We start from the raw sequence: 16,690 nt of genomic DNA, 5'->3' as shown, positions 1-16,690 counted from the left end.
TCCAAATTCAACCAGTTCAGGCTAGTAAACCTGTTTGAAAGACCTTTTTTCAGTGAAATGCAGCTTAGTGCAAAAACAGGCTGCTCTCGCTCTGAAACGCTCATTTTTCACATAAGCCACTTTTAATAAAAATTTGTAGACGCAAAACTTTTGCATTATACCGATGCCTAGAGTCTTATGCCGTTCCTCGGAGAGGTGGCCAAATTTATGTCGATTGCTGCTCAGCGGCTTATACCGATGCCTAGCCTTATGCCGTTCCTCGGAGAGGTGGCCAAATTTATGTCGATTGCTGCTCAGCGGCTTATACCGATGCCTAGCCTTATGCCGTTCCTCGGAGAGGTGGCCAAATTTATGTCGATTGCTGCTCAGCGGCTTATACCGATCCCCAGACTCTTACCGTTCCTCGGAGTGGTGTGCCGCTGTTATGCCGCTGATATTCCACCGACACATGACGGTGTGTGCCGCTAGAGAGCGTTATGCTCCTGAGAGACTGTTGGATGGGTACCGCCCCCTGATGGATATGCAAATGTAATGCCACTGGGCTGGTTTTACGACAAGTGCTGCCGTAAATGTATACATTGTTGTAGTCTTTTTTGACAATGCTAACTTAACACATTGCCGTAAATAAAGGAACGTAGGCTATGTGTTTCTTTTGGATGTTATGTTGGTGGGATGTAGGCATATAGACAGTAATTACACGTGGGATTCTTGCAATATGATAGCAAAGTAATATGTCTAAATTTGGGCCGATACACTACTTAAAGCTAATGAAAGCGATAGCCTTAGCTAACATGGCTACTGTTAGCCCAGCCACCGTAGCCAGTCTGACTAATCGATAGCAGAAACTTTGAGCCAACCAACTAAACAATACTTACTGACAGGCTTCCTTTACTAGGAGAACACAACAATACATTACTTCGTATAAAAAATTCAGTCTGAATCATTGTATCAAACAACTGTTGGAAATTAATGTATTGGGGTATTTTCTATGATCCACCTTCAGATAGTCTGAAATGACAATCCACATATGTATTGTTTACACCACATATTACTGTTAATTCAAACATTTGCTTGAGAGTGAAGATTTAGTTACATAGACTTACTAGTATATGAAATGTGTTTCTATGAGTATTTTAGGCTAATTGGACGGGGGTAAAATACATAACAAACATTAGAGGGTGTAGTCATTTTTTATTGTCAAAAACTCTCCATAACACAAACAGATAACCATTGTTGAACAGGTCAGGAACGATTAGTTGCTGGAGGGTGAATGGTTCAGCAGAGAGACCTGGTGAAAGTAGGAGGAGGAAGAGGAGAGAAATGAGAGAGAGTGAGTGGGGCAGAAAAAAACAGAGCTTGCAGAAAAGCTTGAAGAAAATTTACAAAAAAGTCTAGTTCGTTGCTTTCTTCTTGGCAGAACACAAATGAACCGTTAGTACTACACTAGGGATGAGAGATTCATTAAGCCTGACAATGACACACTGAAAGGATAATGGTAACAGGTGTGAGGCATATTAAAAACAGTGACTTCAAACTACAAAAATATAGTCTAGAAATGGTTGTTTTGGTGTTAGAGGGTTATTGACACTGTGACTGATCTAACTATTAATCACAGTCATGGCCTGTGGGAAGTTTTGGGCCAATGAAAACCCTATGTGGACAAACAAAAATTCTGCTGCAGGCACAGGTTTGGAGAGGTGACCATGACCACTGGGCTGAACAGCGTGCATGCTATAGATAATGTGTGAAACATCAACCGCTAAAAAGGCAACTCATACTGAGTAGCGTTTGAGAAGAATGCTTAGTATTTTTACTTAAGTATGATTTTTTTGCAGTTGGCTGCAGACTGCAGTTGGCCTCACAAACAATGCCCGGGTCCCCCACTGACGCTGACACTGAAAATGACTCTTACCTCTTGCTTGACCCCCACTGACACCATATCTCTTTCACTTTGTTATCACTTATGGTTCTGTCTGTCTCGTTATCATGTTGTCTATTTATTGTTTATTGTTTGGCACATGTAGCTTCGAGACCAAAACAAATTCCTTGTATGTGAAAACCTACTTGGCAATAAACTTCTTTCTCATTCTGATTCTGATTTTAAGACCAGAAGTTGTAATTGAGTAATATTTTAGTAATGTAACTGTATTCATACTTTAACACAGATTTTCAGTACTCTTTCTACCACTGGGTTTCTCGTACAGAGCTCATAGCGCTTACCAGAGGGGAGGAGTTTGAACAGGTTGTGTCCAGTTGTGCACAAATGTTTCCTACCCGTTTTAATCGCCTGGTTCCTCTGTCGGAGCGCAGGTATGGCTACAGAACGCTGGGTGAGGTGGCTCACTGTAGTACCCACGACTCTCTCCTCTCCTCCCTTGCCCAATATATCCTTGAAGAAGAAGAGAGATATGAACAGTTTAGGTTGACATTACAACACAAGTGTTTGCTGATATGAAATGTAGCTCAACAAAGCCAAAAAACTGCAACCGAGCGCACTGTTATGAATCAGAAAACTGGCATTTATACCTCCAGGGAAGGATTTGTATAGCAATCCACAGGCAGTGCAAGGTTCAATAGTGTACATGCTTTTGAGTTCTTCTTGAAAAGCAGAAGAAAACTTTTGAAGATTCACAACACCTATTGAGAAAAAAACAAGACATTAATACATAATTAAAACACAGAAGGAGGCTAGTGAGGGAGGCCACCAAGACACCTATGACTACTCTGAAGGAGTTAAAAGCTTCAGCAGCTGAAATGGGAGAGACTCTGTGTACAACAACTGTTGCCCGGGTTCTTGACCAGCCAAAGCTTATGGGAATACTTTTTATAGGCACTGTATATACATTTGCTTACGTTATTGTTAATTACTTTGTAGCCATCTGTAATGTGCTCTCTTCCGGAACCATTTACTTTGATACAATGTCCCTAAACCTCTTGCATACAAGTGCAATCTTTGCGATGGCCATGTCTCCTTCCATGAGGACGACTTCCAGAAACACCTCCACAAGAAGTTCATCAGAAAGCTGTGCAGACAAAAATAAAATTTTAAAAATTACTGCACCAAAACTTTACTTGAGTATTTATCCAAATTAGAACACTGATGTACTTTGTACCTTTTGGCATATATGTGGATGTGTTGGGTTGCACAAAATGTCAGTGAATGATGATGATCGCTTATGACTGGTAATTACTATGCAAGTAAAAATTGTAGTTATCATTGAATAATAAAGTACCTCCTCAAAGTGCGTTGTGTGAGGCCCTCCTGTTGTCTGCACACATTTGGCACCTGGGGCAGTTCCACTTTCCAACCTGCCAAGTCATGGAAAAGGCATTAAGTTTATTTGTGGAAGCTTGAATATGTAACTGCAGCACTTGAACTCTTTCGTGATTAGTTGAAAAACAGTGGTGTGATGATACACCCAGCTCATGACAGAGACACTACATGATTTTGGGTTCACGAGAATGAGACGTTTTTTGAACACTATTTGCAAAGACAACTTTGAATAATACTAAAAAATAGTGTTTGCACAAAATGCAAAACAATGCTGATCCATCGTGAAATGTTTTAAATAGTTCTTATCTTGTAATGAACGTCATTTCAGTTCTAACGTGTGACCTTGTTACTGAACTCCTTTCCATAAATTCAAATGAGAAATTAATAGATAATAATAATAATAATAATAATAATAATAATAGTCTCTCAATACTTAAAGTGCAAACATAGACTGACAAATTTTTTGTTCAAGCGTGATAAAGACAGCTGGCTACAACTACAACGACAATTCGCGTAAATTGTCGGTCACAGTAGCAACACCATGGTTTAGCATCTAAAGCTCGCAGTCACTCGCAGATGCTTGTAAAACTTCGGCTATGCTATCTGTGGGTGTCTTTGCATAGTGCTCATGTTAGCCGCAGTGTACGGCACTATTTTGTAGTATTAGTGCTTATAATAGTGCTTACATGTTGTTCCCGTCTTGTCTGTCACCGTGTGCCGCTTATTGCTTCCACCAAGCACTCTAAATGTTGCCAGTTGAACGTCAGACTCTGTTATACGAGCTGCCGCTCTGCATTTGTTCTGTAGCTACTCATATCGCAAGACAGCTTTTAACCTCCACGAAAAATAGCTTAACGATTTTATATCGCGAGACCTCGTGGTACGGGATGATTGTTGATCACTATACTAATTTGTGACATTTGTGATGCTGCAATAATGTCATTGCTTAATGTATTAGAAAATGACATAGACTTTATTTTCTTCAAAATTGCTCTGGGGGCTTCTGTTAGAAATTCAAAATGTTTTTTATTTTGAGATGTGTATTTTTGTGCCATTTTTAGACGTTCTATTGTTTTAAAAAAATATATTGACACTTTTACACAGTAAATGTTTTTATACAAAAATGGACTACTGTTATCAAATATCCACTTGATTTGACAAATTTGGATGGGTAACGCTATATAAATAGAAGACAGACTTGAAATATTGCCCTATGCTTTACCACTCACTACAATCTTTGTTTCACTTACTTGCAAATACTATTTCTTAATGTTAATACATTACCATTCCATCTTGTTCCACAAAAAGGTGGTACTTAGCAGAATACATTCTGCTTCATACCGGCAGATACTGAACCGCTGTGTCAGCCACTCGATGACTACCTGGAACAATTTTTTTTTTTATTTGTCATTGTGGTTTTATTGTCACAATTCATTTAATCCCCCGGGCAAGAAATAATTAACTTTTTATTTGTCTAACTTGGACACAAAAGTATATGTTGTACTTACCTCTGGCAAAATGACCTCATTTAAGTAGGCATCTCTTTCAGCAACAGCCACTTGTTTGGCAACAAGCCCTTCTAACCTGACAATGAGTTCTCCTGTCTGAAATATTGATAATGACAACATTAATATTTGCCTTTATTTTCATATTGTATGCGTTTCATACGTAGAGACACCATGAACAATTTTTTTCATTTGTAAGGTGTTTATTAATATATTAGCATTACATGCATGTATAATCTTTACCTTTATGTCGTCAAAAACAGACAGGTGGTCACATAGAATGCTTTCAGTGTTGGGTCGTATCCTGTGTTCCTGAACAGGTACATTCTGTTTGACAGAATGCGACCTGACAGAAGATCTATCTCCAAACACTGAGAATACAAAATAGTTTAATCAGTCCAAATACCTTTAAAAAGCAACATGTCAGGTTTGAAAAAGGATGTCATTATTCTTTCAAACCAAACCCCAAACCCAAAAAGGGAAATCTGTCAGTAATACCTTGATCTCTTTGTCAGTCAAAATGCTGTCTGCCTGGGTGGATTCCACAATATCTTTATCCCTGCAAGAAGTAAAAGCATGAACTATGAGGTCGGCTTGTAATTGCCATATAGCAAAGACATGTATTTGAGAAAATGTTCCTAATTGACTTTTGAGCTGGAGGACAACACTTAAAAACATTGTAATTTCTTTGAAAGTCAGCTTGCTAAAGTACCGTACTACTAGCACAATTTAAAAACATCACTGTTCAACAAATTATGGTCATATTTCATACAGTAATGACAGAACGATAAAATTACAGCAAATTATTTGAGATATTTTCTAAGTTTTTTTTAAAAAATTTTTTTAGGTTATTTAATGGAACATGTTGCTGAATCCTGTCCTCCTCAAATTTTATTTTTTCCAGGTCTTCTTTGGTGAGTGGGAAAGTCTGTGTGAATGACAAAAAATAAAAAAATAAAAACATAAATAACATTACTCTGAATTCTCTTTGAGTAAACATTGGCTTTAAGCGAAAAGTTTAATATATCTGACCTGAACACTCAGGCCTTTTATCATCTCAGCCGCATTGTGTCTTCTTAGAGTTCGACACTGGTTGAGGGAGAGATCGTCATTGCTGACATCTCTGTTTTGGACCTCATTCTCAGCTGCCTTTTTTTGGGATAAAAACATAGTCACAAATGGCATACAAGACAGTTATTTCTTGTTGTCATCCTGTTTGTGTGTTTTACAAATGATGACAGCTCCTAACAAAGCTGAAACAGTTTACTTACCGAGCACACAAAGATCCCACAGTTATCATGGTCTCTCTGCCTCCACTGCTTTGGGAATGTGACCTTCCATCCCTTGAGCCCTCCGTGGTTTCTGAAGACATTACTTTGATAACAAAACATAAGGGGTCACATTTCTATGACAGTAATTCCCTTGCCTAAATTTTTGAACCACCCTCTGAATTTTGTGTCTTCACTTCTCACCTCATTGTTGTTTGAATCCTCAAAGAATCGTACAATCTCAATTCTTTGTTTGAGAAGTCTAGTACCTAAGTCATAAAGATACCAGAAGCACATATATCTGCAGTTACATCTTTTGTTTTGTCTAACAGAGAAAAAGTAATGCTTTTGATAGCCACAGTGATAACTTCTAACCAAGTTATCGGTGCATTTATACATTTATATATTGTCCATCAGTCTCTGTCTTATCACACCATTAAGGCTATACAAAATAACATATCAATTATACAGTACATCATTACAAATTAAACCTAATGTTCTATGACTTTTTTATTGCAGCATGTCCACTGTGTGAGACCTATATTTCTATGCTGGACTTGAGTAAATATGATTGTCTTCTTAAAAGATAAAAATGCATATTTACATGTCAAATATGAGCTCAACTACCATGGGGGAATGCAAAACTCCCCTTTAGTAACTGATGAAATGTCTCACATTACACTTATTATTTGTGTTATTTATTAATATTAGTGTTCAAAATTTCTTGCATAGTATTTCAAATATAGCATCATATGTTTATTGCATTCTTCATTCTGAATGCATGTTTGGGTGATAACTTTTATACTACTTTGGCTACTGTTTACCTGCTGTTCACTTTAATTCTTGAAGTAAAATTACACACAAATTTAACATGTTGCTAACACTGTGCTGCAGCAAACATGGTCCAAGCATCTCTTTTGAATAATTATAGTGATATACATGTGTTTAACATCATTTTTATGACATGGTTGATGTGCTGTCATGTTGGCCTACCCAAAGGATGAAGTGGTTTCCAGTCTCAGGAGTGCTGTGACCCACAAACCTTGGCAGAATTATTCGGTCTGCAGTCTAGTGCAGTGGAGACAATAGCGATTTCAGTATTAAATGTCCATGTTAAAAAGACAGATTGTAAAGACATACATCTTTCAAGAATGGCAAACCCACCTTTAAGTGTTTGACAGTTTTGTCCTGGACATGGCCATTTCTTATCCAGTCCCGACTCCACAGAATGTTGTCAAAGTGAGCCAAACTCACAGACTGTGCAGTGGGGATAAAGATTTATAAGTGTTACTGTCTCCTACCTTTACTGAGGATGTTGTGTTTGTTCAGAATTGACAAAAGCATACACACAAGTACTTCATATTACCTTACTGAAGGCCCGTGTAATCTGTGCCACTCTGAAATTGACAGCCTGAATAAAAAAGATGGTGATATCAGTTTTTGCAGGATTTAGCACATAAAAATTGTCACCACACACTTGAGTGCACACTGACATGAGCCACAGCATTTATCTTTAGTCAGACTGCATGTCTGACTGTAAACATATACGTCTTAATAGATTTAATAATGTTAACAGTACTGTCATACTCACATCATCTGTCAGCCACGGCATCGTCCATGAGGTGTCGTCCAGTAAATCCAGAGGGCAAACACTCTTAATGTCTTTTATTGAAATCTGGAACTTTCTCCCGATTTTAGTCAAAACTTGATTTTCGTCCCGAGATCCAGTTAGAAGACTTTTCAAAGTGCTCTACAAACAGCAGTGTTTTCTATTAGCTTATACAATTCATCATCATTATGGAAGTACAAAATGAGAAAAGTTATGTTCACATTGTACGATTTTCAAACTGTTTTTATGTGAAAAACATCAGATGCAGCTACTAACCTTGTCCTCTTCAGATATGCAGTAGTTGCTGGCCTGAAAAGTGATGTCTTGGACCTTGTCTGCTGGAACAGCAATAGGTGGCGGTGGAAGTGGCAGTGTCCCACTGCCAGATGTTTTCACTGAAAATATACATATTGAAAGGCATATATTATTATTTGGTCTTTACACATGTATAAAGGCACTATTCCTTAACAGCGGTGTTATTTATAATGTAAGGGTGTATTGCATGTCCTCGGTTGTTAAATAATGGAAGAGCAATGCAATAGGTTGCATCCTGTGTGCTGTGATCACAGAAATACAGATACTTTTAGTTTTTCACTGTCATAGTTGTGCGGGTGGTTCATAGTGTCACAATGTTTTTTATAATACAACTCCTATATTTCTACTCCCATATACTAAACACACCACTTGAGTCTCCAGCTGGTCCAGAATGCTGCAGCACGTGTACTGACAGGAACTAAGAAAAGAGATCATATTACTCCTGTATTGGCCTCTCTGCACTGGCTCCCTGTAAAATCAAGAATAGAGTTTAAAATCCTTCTCCTCACTTACAAAGCTGTTAATGGTCAGGCACCATCATATCTCCAGGAGCTCATACTACCCTATTACCCAACTAGAGCATTACGCTCCCAGAACGCAGGCTTACTTGTAGTTCCTAAAGTCTCCAAAAGCAGAATGGGAGCCAGAGCCTTCAGTTATCAAGCTCCTCTTCTGTGGAACCATCTTCCTGTTTTGGTCCGGGAGGCAGACACCCTCTCTACCTTTAAGAGTAGACTTCAGACCTTCCTTTTCGATAGAGCTTATAGTTAGGGCTGGCCCAGGCCTGTCTTGGACCAGCTCTTAGTTATGCTGCTATAGGCCTAGTCCGGGGGACAAATGACACACTGAGCTTCTCTCTCCTCCTCTCCTCTCCATCTGTATACATTATGCCTGTATACATGCCCCATCTCTGCATGTCACTGACTTCACTTCTTCCCCGGAGTCCTTGTGCTCTCTAGTCCTACAGGCTCCCATGGATCCTGGCCGCGCCTGGGTCGTGGATCGTGGATGCGCCTACTGCTATGGCCCTGCCTGATCATGGATGCGCCTACTGCCATGGCCCTGCCTGACACCCACCACTACTGTCGCTAATATTAGTCATATCTCTGTTACATAAATCAAATCAAATCAAATCAAATCAAATTTTATTTGTATAGCCCAAATTCACAAATCACAGTTTGCCTCAGAGGGCTTTACAATCTGTACAGAGACGACACCCTCTGTCCTTCGACCCTCGATTCGAGTGAGGAAAAACTTGCCCCAAAAAAAAGGCCCTTTTAACAGGGAAAAAAATGCGGAAGAAACCTCAGGGAGAGCCACAGAGGAGGGATCCCTCTCCCAGGACGGACAGACGTGCAATAGATGTCGCATGTACAGAGCAGATCAACGAGATCACAATGTATTCAATTATAAGCGATGGTTGACAGGAGTGAAAGTACATAAAGATGTATTACAGCCTCTATTATATTAAGACATGGCATTGAATTTAGTGCCAGCGGTATAATTTCCTTAAATTTAGCTACAGCACTATCAGATAGACATCTAGTGAAGGAGTTTTTGCCTAATGGTGTGTAGTCCAGTAATAGAACTTCAAAAGTTATTAAGTGATGGTCTGATAAAAGAGGATTCTGTGGAGAAACTGTTAGATTTTCAATCTCGATACCATAAGCTAGAACAAGATCAAGGGTGTGGTCAAAACAGTGAGTTGGTTTATGTACACACTGAGAGAAGCCAATAGAGTCTAATAATGAGATAAATGCAGTACTAAGGCTATCATTAACGACATCCACATGAATATTAAAATCACCTACAATAATTACTTTATCTGATTTGAGGACTAGACTTGATAAAAACTCAGAGAATTCAGATAAAAATTCTGAGTAAGGACCAGGTGCTCGATACACTACAACAAATAGAACTGGCTGTAAAGTGTTCCACGTTGGATGTGAAAGACTCAGAACAAGGCTTTCAAATGAGTTATAATTTAATTTAGGTTTAGGAATGATTGACAGACTTAAGTCATAAATAGCTGCAACACCACCTCCTCGGCCGGAGCCTCGAGGAATGTGAGTATTAATGTGACTGGGTGGAGTCGATTCATTCAGGCTGACATATTCTTCAGGATGCAGCCAAGTTTCAGTAAGACAGAATAAATCAATATTACAGTCTGAAATTAAGTCATTTACTAATACAGCTTTCGATGACAGGGATCTGATATTTAGGAGTCCGCATTTAATACGTTCCACTACTATTATTGTAATGCATTACTACATACTATCCTTACCGTTAACCACTACTACTGTTATCACTAGTAATCACATTTCCATGTGCATTTCATTGTTGTTGCTGTGATGCCTGTTTATGTGCTTTCATTCCTGTCAACCATCCATTATAATTGTATACATTGTGATCTCGTTGATCTGCTCTGTACATGCGACATCTATTGCACGTCTGTCCGTCCTGGGAGAGGGATCCCTCCTCTGTGGCTCTTCCTGAGGTTTCTTCCGCATTTTTTTTTTCCCCTGTTAAAAAGGCTTTTTTTGGGGGCAAGTTTTTCCTCACTCGAATCGAGGGTCGAAGGACAGAGGGTGTCGTCTCTGTACAGATTGTAAAGCCCTCTGAGGCAAACTGTGATTTGTGAATTTGGGCTATACAAATAAAATTTGATTTGATTTGATTTGACCACTGTTGAAAACATGTAAACAAACCTGAAGACCTGAAGACCAGTGTGCCCAGCGGACCCAATGTCAGGGGCACGGATGACAGTTTTCTGATGTCATCAAGGAATTTGTTGTTAATGCAGCAGTTGTGCATCTCCAACAAAATCCTCACTGTCTGCTTGAAATGTACCTCGTTCATTTGGGTGAGCGAGTACCTGGTAGCTGCTAACTCGCGATTCAGCTGTTCTGCTACAGATTTGGAGCGTAAATTGGGGCACAAGTTCAAACTCCTTAAACTTTCCTCTGGTCTCTTCTGGTGGAAACGGTCGTACAATTCGTACCTCTCAGTGGTTTTGGTAACTGGATGGGGCAGTATCCATCGGTCATCGTTTTTTGTTGGTGGTTGTAAGGGGGAATGTGTACTGAGGTTTTTTACCCAGGCCATTTCAATTTGGAGTTTCTTTTCTGCTGCACTTGCCAAATTGTCTGTGGTTGGTGGACACAATTGCCCTGCTTCGATTGTTCATGTGTCTGGCAACTTGGCCAGACACATCTGAGATATAGCATGTTGGGAATGCTTTAAAACTAAGCAAACCATCAACATGGTCCCTAGCGGACTCAGTCCAGAACAAAAAGTTCAAATAGTAGACCAGTCCATGAGGGCAAGAGAAATGCAGTACTCCACCTGTAAATAATAAAAGAAAGCATAAACATAGAAAAAAAGACCAACGACACATAATCATTTTAAAGACATCTCATTTTGAAGTCTAACCTCCAGTCTTTTGCAGCTTCAAGAAAAGCTTCGGGTACACATCCTTGAAGTTGACGAGCTCCTCCAACCTGTTCACGAGGTCAGTGACAGATCCCTCATCACTGACACCAAGTGCATTACAGGCCCCCTGCAGGTCTTTCTTTAGAGGCTGTGGGTGTTTTGGACAGTAGTAGTTTTTTTGTATTACATTGTTTAGACAATATAAATGACGAAAATAACTACTGACATTTTCAATATAACACACCTTCTTCAATTCAAGCAGGGACAGAATCGTGTCTTCATCCAACTGCTTTGCTGGCACTTTTGAATCTTCTTTTCTTTTTTTCATGCCTTTCTTTGCCTCTGTTTTTGGCAGCATGTCCCCCTTTCTAACATCCTCCCCCATCCAAGGAGCCAATGTTGAGTATGATGTCTTGGTCTCATATGGGTTTCTAGTTGATGTACCTGGGATATTTTTAAATGATAAAAATAACTTTCATTAACATTAACAACATACTCTATGTAATTTACAGATATGCAGGCCTGTGTACTGCGTGTGATATGTAAAATCAATCCAATTGTACTGTTTTCCGGTTACTCTGAATAACGTGTTTTTTCTTTAGCTCACTCACAGTCCTGGCTACCTTGACAAAACTTAAAATGCACAATAAGTGACTTTAAATGAGGGAAAACATACAAATCCCCTCAAAGAAATAACAACACAGAAGACAGCACCTTGGTCCCAAAAATAAAATGTAAATCAGTACATGTGCAGTAAGCCAACAGAAAAGTCCTATATTCATTACTACAAAATATGAAATTGGGCTGATTTTAAATGAGCATTTCTAGCAAAAAGTGTACTGGAAGCATTCATGATCGTTGTTGTGGACTGATGGCTGTGATCTGTATGCACTTTTTATATCAAATGAATTATGTGAATAACAGTTTACTCTGGACAGAACTCACTTAAGGGTATACTCCCTCTTGTGGCATAAGCGAGCAACAATGTGGTAAACTTTTATAACAGGTATGTATAGTCCTGTCTAGCTTTGATTATAATTTTGGCCACAGGCAAGTGATGAGATGACAGTGTGAATTTTCTGTACAGGCCATTCAATTCTTTTGGATGCATACTTAGAAGAAAAATGAGGGTTGTGAGTGATAAAAAAAATTGAGTCTTATTCTACAAAATCTATGTTGTATTTTGTGAAAACGCGAGGATATCTCCCTTTTTCAAATTAGACGACAAACCATAATTAAAAGAACACTCTTTTTTCCAGTTTTCGTTTCAGAATAGGCAATTGATTGATATGAAGGTACACAGATAAGCTAATAATTACCTCACAAAAGTTCACTTGGAGCTTATAAAAACAAATCAAAGTTATGCCAAAAGTGTTTTCAATTTTCCGTACAAGAACAATGTAAATCAAATGTTAACAGTTTCTGTTTGACGAACCCATCCCCTTTCCTTGAGCCATTTTTGTCTTGTCATGTAAATGTGGTTATGGGGCCTAGGATAGGAACTTTAAATGTCTAATGCAATAAACTAACCTGATATAAACCCCTCGGCGATCATTTCCTTGTCTAGCTGTTCCCATGCGCTGTTGATGTTGATGCTGAGGTCTTCTTCTGTGAGAACCTCTGGATCAGGCCTCTTAAATGTAGAGACTGCAAAAAGTCATCATATTAGCAACAGCAGTGTAGAATGATATAAACAATAGCTGTTCTTGATAATTAGCATAATTGCAAACAACACTAAGTTTAGTTAGATGTTCATGTATACACTGCAGGCTCACCTGGTATGTCAAAGGCTACCTTCCAGTTTGCATCTGCGATAATAACTGGAGGGCAGTCCCCACACTGGTAACAACTGAACATGAATCTGAAGTCTGTCAATGACAGAAAGTGGTGTAAAGCTCTTCGAACCGTTTGGTGGTGGAAACGGTTGTCATTGAAGAATGACAGGGTTGACGGCATGCGACCAGGAGCGGTTTTGTTCTGAGAAATGCATAAAAACCTGAGTCAAAAAAATACATCCAATTGCTGTTGTCACACACAACAGTCCTGAGACATAACTTTTCTGTTACCAATAACCTCAACGACAACTTAAAATAGAGAGTAAGTACATTTAATGATGTCATAACACGTAAAGCATTATATAGTGTCTAATTTCAATGAAAAGTAGCTTAAAATAAAGACCAAAGGCCCCTGGCAGTAGTTCATCATTATTTGCATGACAGATGACGTTCAATAAAGATTTTCACTCTAAACATTAACACTTTGCAGAAAGCAGAAGTTCACATAACGGGAGGGTCAGGAAGACACGGTCATTGAAATTGTGGAACCCAGACTTGTAGTCCTGAAAACGCACATGGTTCTTGCATATGGGACACTGCTTGATGGCCACGGAGATACCTGTAGATCATTTAGGGTCAAATGAAAACAAGATGACAAACAAACACAGATGAAGACTTAATATGTACAGTATGTGTAACATAATGACTGACAGACAGACAGACAGACAGTCAGAAAGGACAGACAGAAACAGATGCATGTTTTTTAAACTATCAACATCACTTGCCTTTTTTAATGTATGTGTAGCCATAAACAGTTGCCTGAGTGGTAATGATGTTGTAGGGCAGTAGATCTGGTGGTGTGGGTCCCGGACAATATGGGCAAGTGGTCTCTTCTGGAAAGAAAACATTGGGGGGATCCTTCTCTTTACTTCTGAGATCCACTGGTAGCTCCTGGAGTGGTGGGATTTTCTTTTTAGTATACAAATAGTTGGTCATTTGACATACATTTCTGTCATTTTAGGCATACGCTGAAATTTCAGCTTCCAACATGTGTATTTCTGTTTCCAGATCGTCTATGTCATTTATCAGGATGTCTGAATTAGGCAGGAGAAGATCTGGGGATTCCTGAAAGATCCACCACATTGCCAGCATGCGGTGGAGACAACAATGTGATTTCCCAGTCCCTCTACACTGGCAGTTCCACTTACCAGACACTGAGTCAAAGGTTACTCTAGTGCGCCCACATTTGCACCAGTTATCCATCTGGCCAGTGTATATAGAGAAAAACACCCATCTTTTGGAGTATCCCATGTCACCATAAAAGAGGGGGTATACTGTGTCCACTACATTTTCTAAGGCAGCTTTATGCATGCTCTCACACTGGTCAGACCACTCCTGTGATATTAATCTTTTTTTTCAGTTAGAGTAATTCCATTGCCAGTCTAGCATACTACTTAAATATTGTAAGGAATACTGTAAAATCATGGAAACCACTTTTTTTTTTCCTTGTGAGAGCTTGTATGCGAGCAAAACTTACCAGCCATGTCTTCAAGTCATCAGGTAAACACTGTCTCTGGTATCAAAGAGTGGTAGACGTACTGACCTCACGCAACACACTTGAACTATGGGTAATGGCTTAGCGCTGATCTACTTTGCTATAGCCTACATAGCCTATGATTCATATCGTTTGTGGTATGACGTAAGGCAATTGATATTGGGGGTTGTATAGAGGCGGTGGATGAGCTGTATACACTACCCAGCAAGCAACTTTCTGTGTAATAAACGCGTAATAGCCGTCAATTGCAAACCTGATGACTAGGCTAGAACAAGGCTAAATTTGGGTATGAGGATGTTGATTAAATCTTCACATATAGACCACATTTCACCAGTATTTGCAATACTGGCTTAGATGTGAGAAATTAGAAAAATGAGGATAAGATCTAATTTGCACATTTTCAAATCAAATCAAATCAAATCAAATCAAATCAAATCAAATCAAATTTTATTTGTATAGCCCAAATTCACAAATCACAGTTTGCCTCAGAGGGCTTTACAATCTGTACAGAGACGACACCCTCTGTCCTTCGACCCTCGATTCGAGTGAGGAAAAACTTGCCCCAAAAAAAAGGCCCTTTTAACAGGGAAAAAAAATGCGGAAGAAACCTCAGGGAGAGCCACAGAGGAGGGATCCCTCTCCCAGGACGGACAGACGTGCAATAGATGTCGCATGTACAGAGCAGATCAACGAGATCACAATGTATTCAATTATAAGCGATGGTTGACAGGAGTGAAAGTACACAAAGATGTATTACAGCAATAATGATGAAATGCACATGAAAATGTGATTACTAGTGATAACAGTAGTAGTGATCAATGGTAAGGATGGTATGTAGCAATGCAGTATGATAATAGTGGTGGAACGTATGTAACAGAGATGTGACTAATATTAGCGACAGTAGTGGTGGGTGTCAGGCAGGGTCATGGCAGTAGGTGCATCCACGATCAGGCAGGGCCATAGCAGTAGGCGCATCCACGATCAGGCAGGGCCATAGCAGTGGGCGCATCCACGATCAGGCAGGGCCATAGCAGTGGGCGCATCCACGATCCACGACCCGGGCGCGGCCAGGATCCAAGGGAGCCTGTAGGACTAGAAAGCACAAGGACTCCGGGGAAGAAGTAAGTCAGTGACATGCAGAGATGGGGCATGTATACAGGCATAATGTATACAGATGGAGAGGAGAGGAGAGGGGAGGAGAGAGAAGCTCAGTGTGTCATTGTCCCCCGGACTAGGCCTATAGCAGCATAACTAAGAGCTCGTCCAGGACAGGCCAGCCCTAACTATAAGCTCTATCGAAGAGGAAGGTCTTAAGTCTACTCTTAAAGGTAGAGAGGGTGTCCGCCTCCCGGACCAAAACAGGAAGATGGTTCCACAGAAGAGGAGCTTGATAACTGAAGGCTCTGGCTCCCATTCTACTTTTGGAGACTTTAGGAACTACAAGTAATCCTGCGTTCTGGGAGCGTAATGCTCTAGTTGGGTGATAGGGTAATATGAGCTCCTGGAGATATGATGGTGCCTGACCATTGACAGCTTTGTAAGTGAGGAGAAGGATTTTAAACTCTATTCTTGATTTTACAGGGAGCCAGTGCAGAGAGGCCAGTACAGGAGTAATATGATCTCTTTTCTTAGTTCCTGTCAGTACACGTGCTGCAGCATTCTGGACCAGCTGGAGACTCTTTAGAGACTTGTTAGGGCAGCCTGATAATAGAGAATTACAATAGTCCAGTCTGGAAGTAACAAATGCATGGACTAGCTTTTCTGCGTCTTTTTGAGACAGGATGGGCCTGATTTTTGCAATGTTACGTAGATGAAAAAATGCAGACCTTGAAATTTGTTTTATGTGGGAGTTGAAGGATAAAAGGTTTGTTTATGGCACAAAAGAAAGAGAAAGTTGCATAAAGCAGCCCCTTTGGATCAGCGGTCTCGTGCTTAGTATTCTCCTGGGCGGGTGGTC

At 39.8% G+C, this 16,690-nt stretch overlaps 1 protein-coding gene and 2 long non-coding RNA genes across 3 annotated transcripts; all 3 read right to left on the bottom strand.

The window, feature by feature from the left end:
- Nucleotides 1–301: 301 nt before the first annotated feature.
- LOC311252628 lies at nt 302–5,575 on the bottom strand. The gene is made up of 9 exons (XR_014621543.1): nt 5,278–5,575; nt 5,023–5,150; nt 4,783–4,878; nt 4,559–4,656; nt 3,234–3,309; nt 2,869–3,023; nt 2,527–2,637; nt 2,275–2,389; nt 302–1,288 (listed from the first exon to the last, which is right to left on the bottom strand). It is a non-coding gene; the product is annotated as an uncharacterized lncRNA (long non-coding RNA).
- Nucleotides 5,573–11,480, bottom strand: LOC311252620 (uncharacterized protein; the record flags this gene model as incomplete). The annotated part of the gene is made up of 11 exons (XM_084384137.1): nt 11,404–11,480; nt 10,680–11,316; nt 7,933–8,051; nt 7,639–7,797; nt 7,414–7,458; nt 7,212–7,304; nt 7,041–7,115; nt 6,252–6,316; nt 6,051–6,153; nt 5,812–5,928; nt 5,573–5,707 (listed from the first exon to the last, which is right to left on the bottom strand). The coding sequence occupies exons 2-11, from the start codon at nt 11,074–11,076 to the stop codon at nt 5,573–5,575; spliced, it is 1,308 nt and encodes a 435-aa protein (XP_084240263.1). The 5' UTR covers nt 11,077–11,316; nt 11,404–11,480.
- Nucleotides 11,481–11,675: 195 nt separating this feature from the next.
- On the bottom strand, nt 11,676–13,349 carry LOC311252677. Its single transcript, XR_014621568.1, has 3 exons — nt 13,179–13,349; nt 12,934–13,050; nt 11,676–11,847 (listed from the first exon to the last, which is right to left on the bottom strand). It is a non-coding gene; the product is annotated as an uncharacterized lncRNA (long non-coding RNA).
- Nucleotides 13,350–16,690: the final 3,341 nt, after the last annotated feature.

The sequence above is a fragment of the Pagrus pagrus genome, assembly GCF_965226575.1.
Source record: "Pagrus pagrus genome assembly, contig: HAP1_SCAFFOLD_61, whole genome shotgun sequence".
NCBI lineage: Eukaryota > Metazoa > Chordata > Actinopteri > Spariformes > Sparidae > Pagrus > Pagrus pagrus.
The sequence above is the reverse complement of the archived record's forward strand: the minus strand, read 5'-3'. Positions and strand labels throughout refer to the sequence as shown.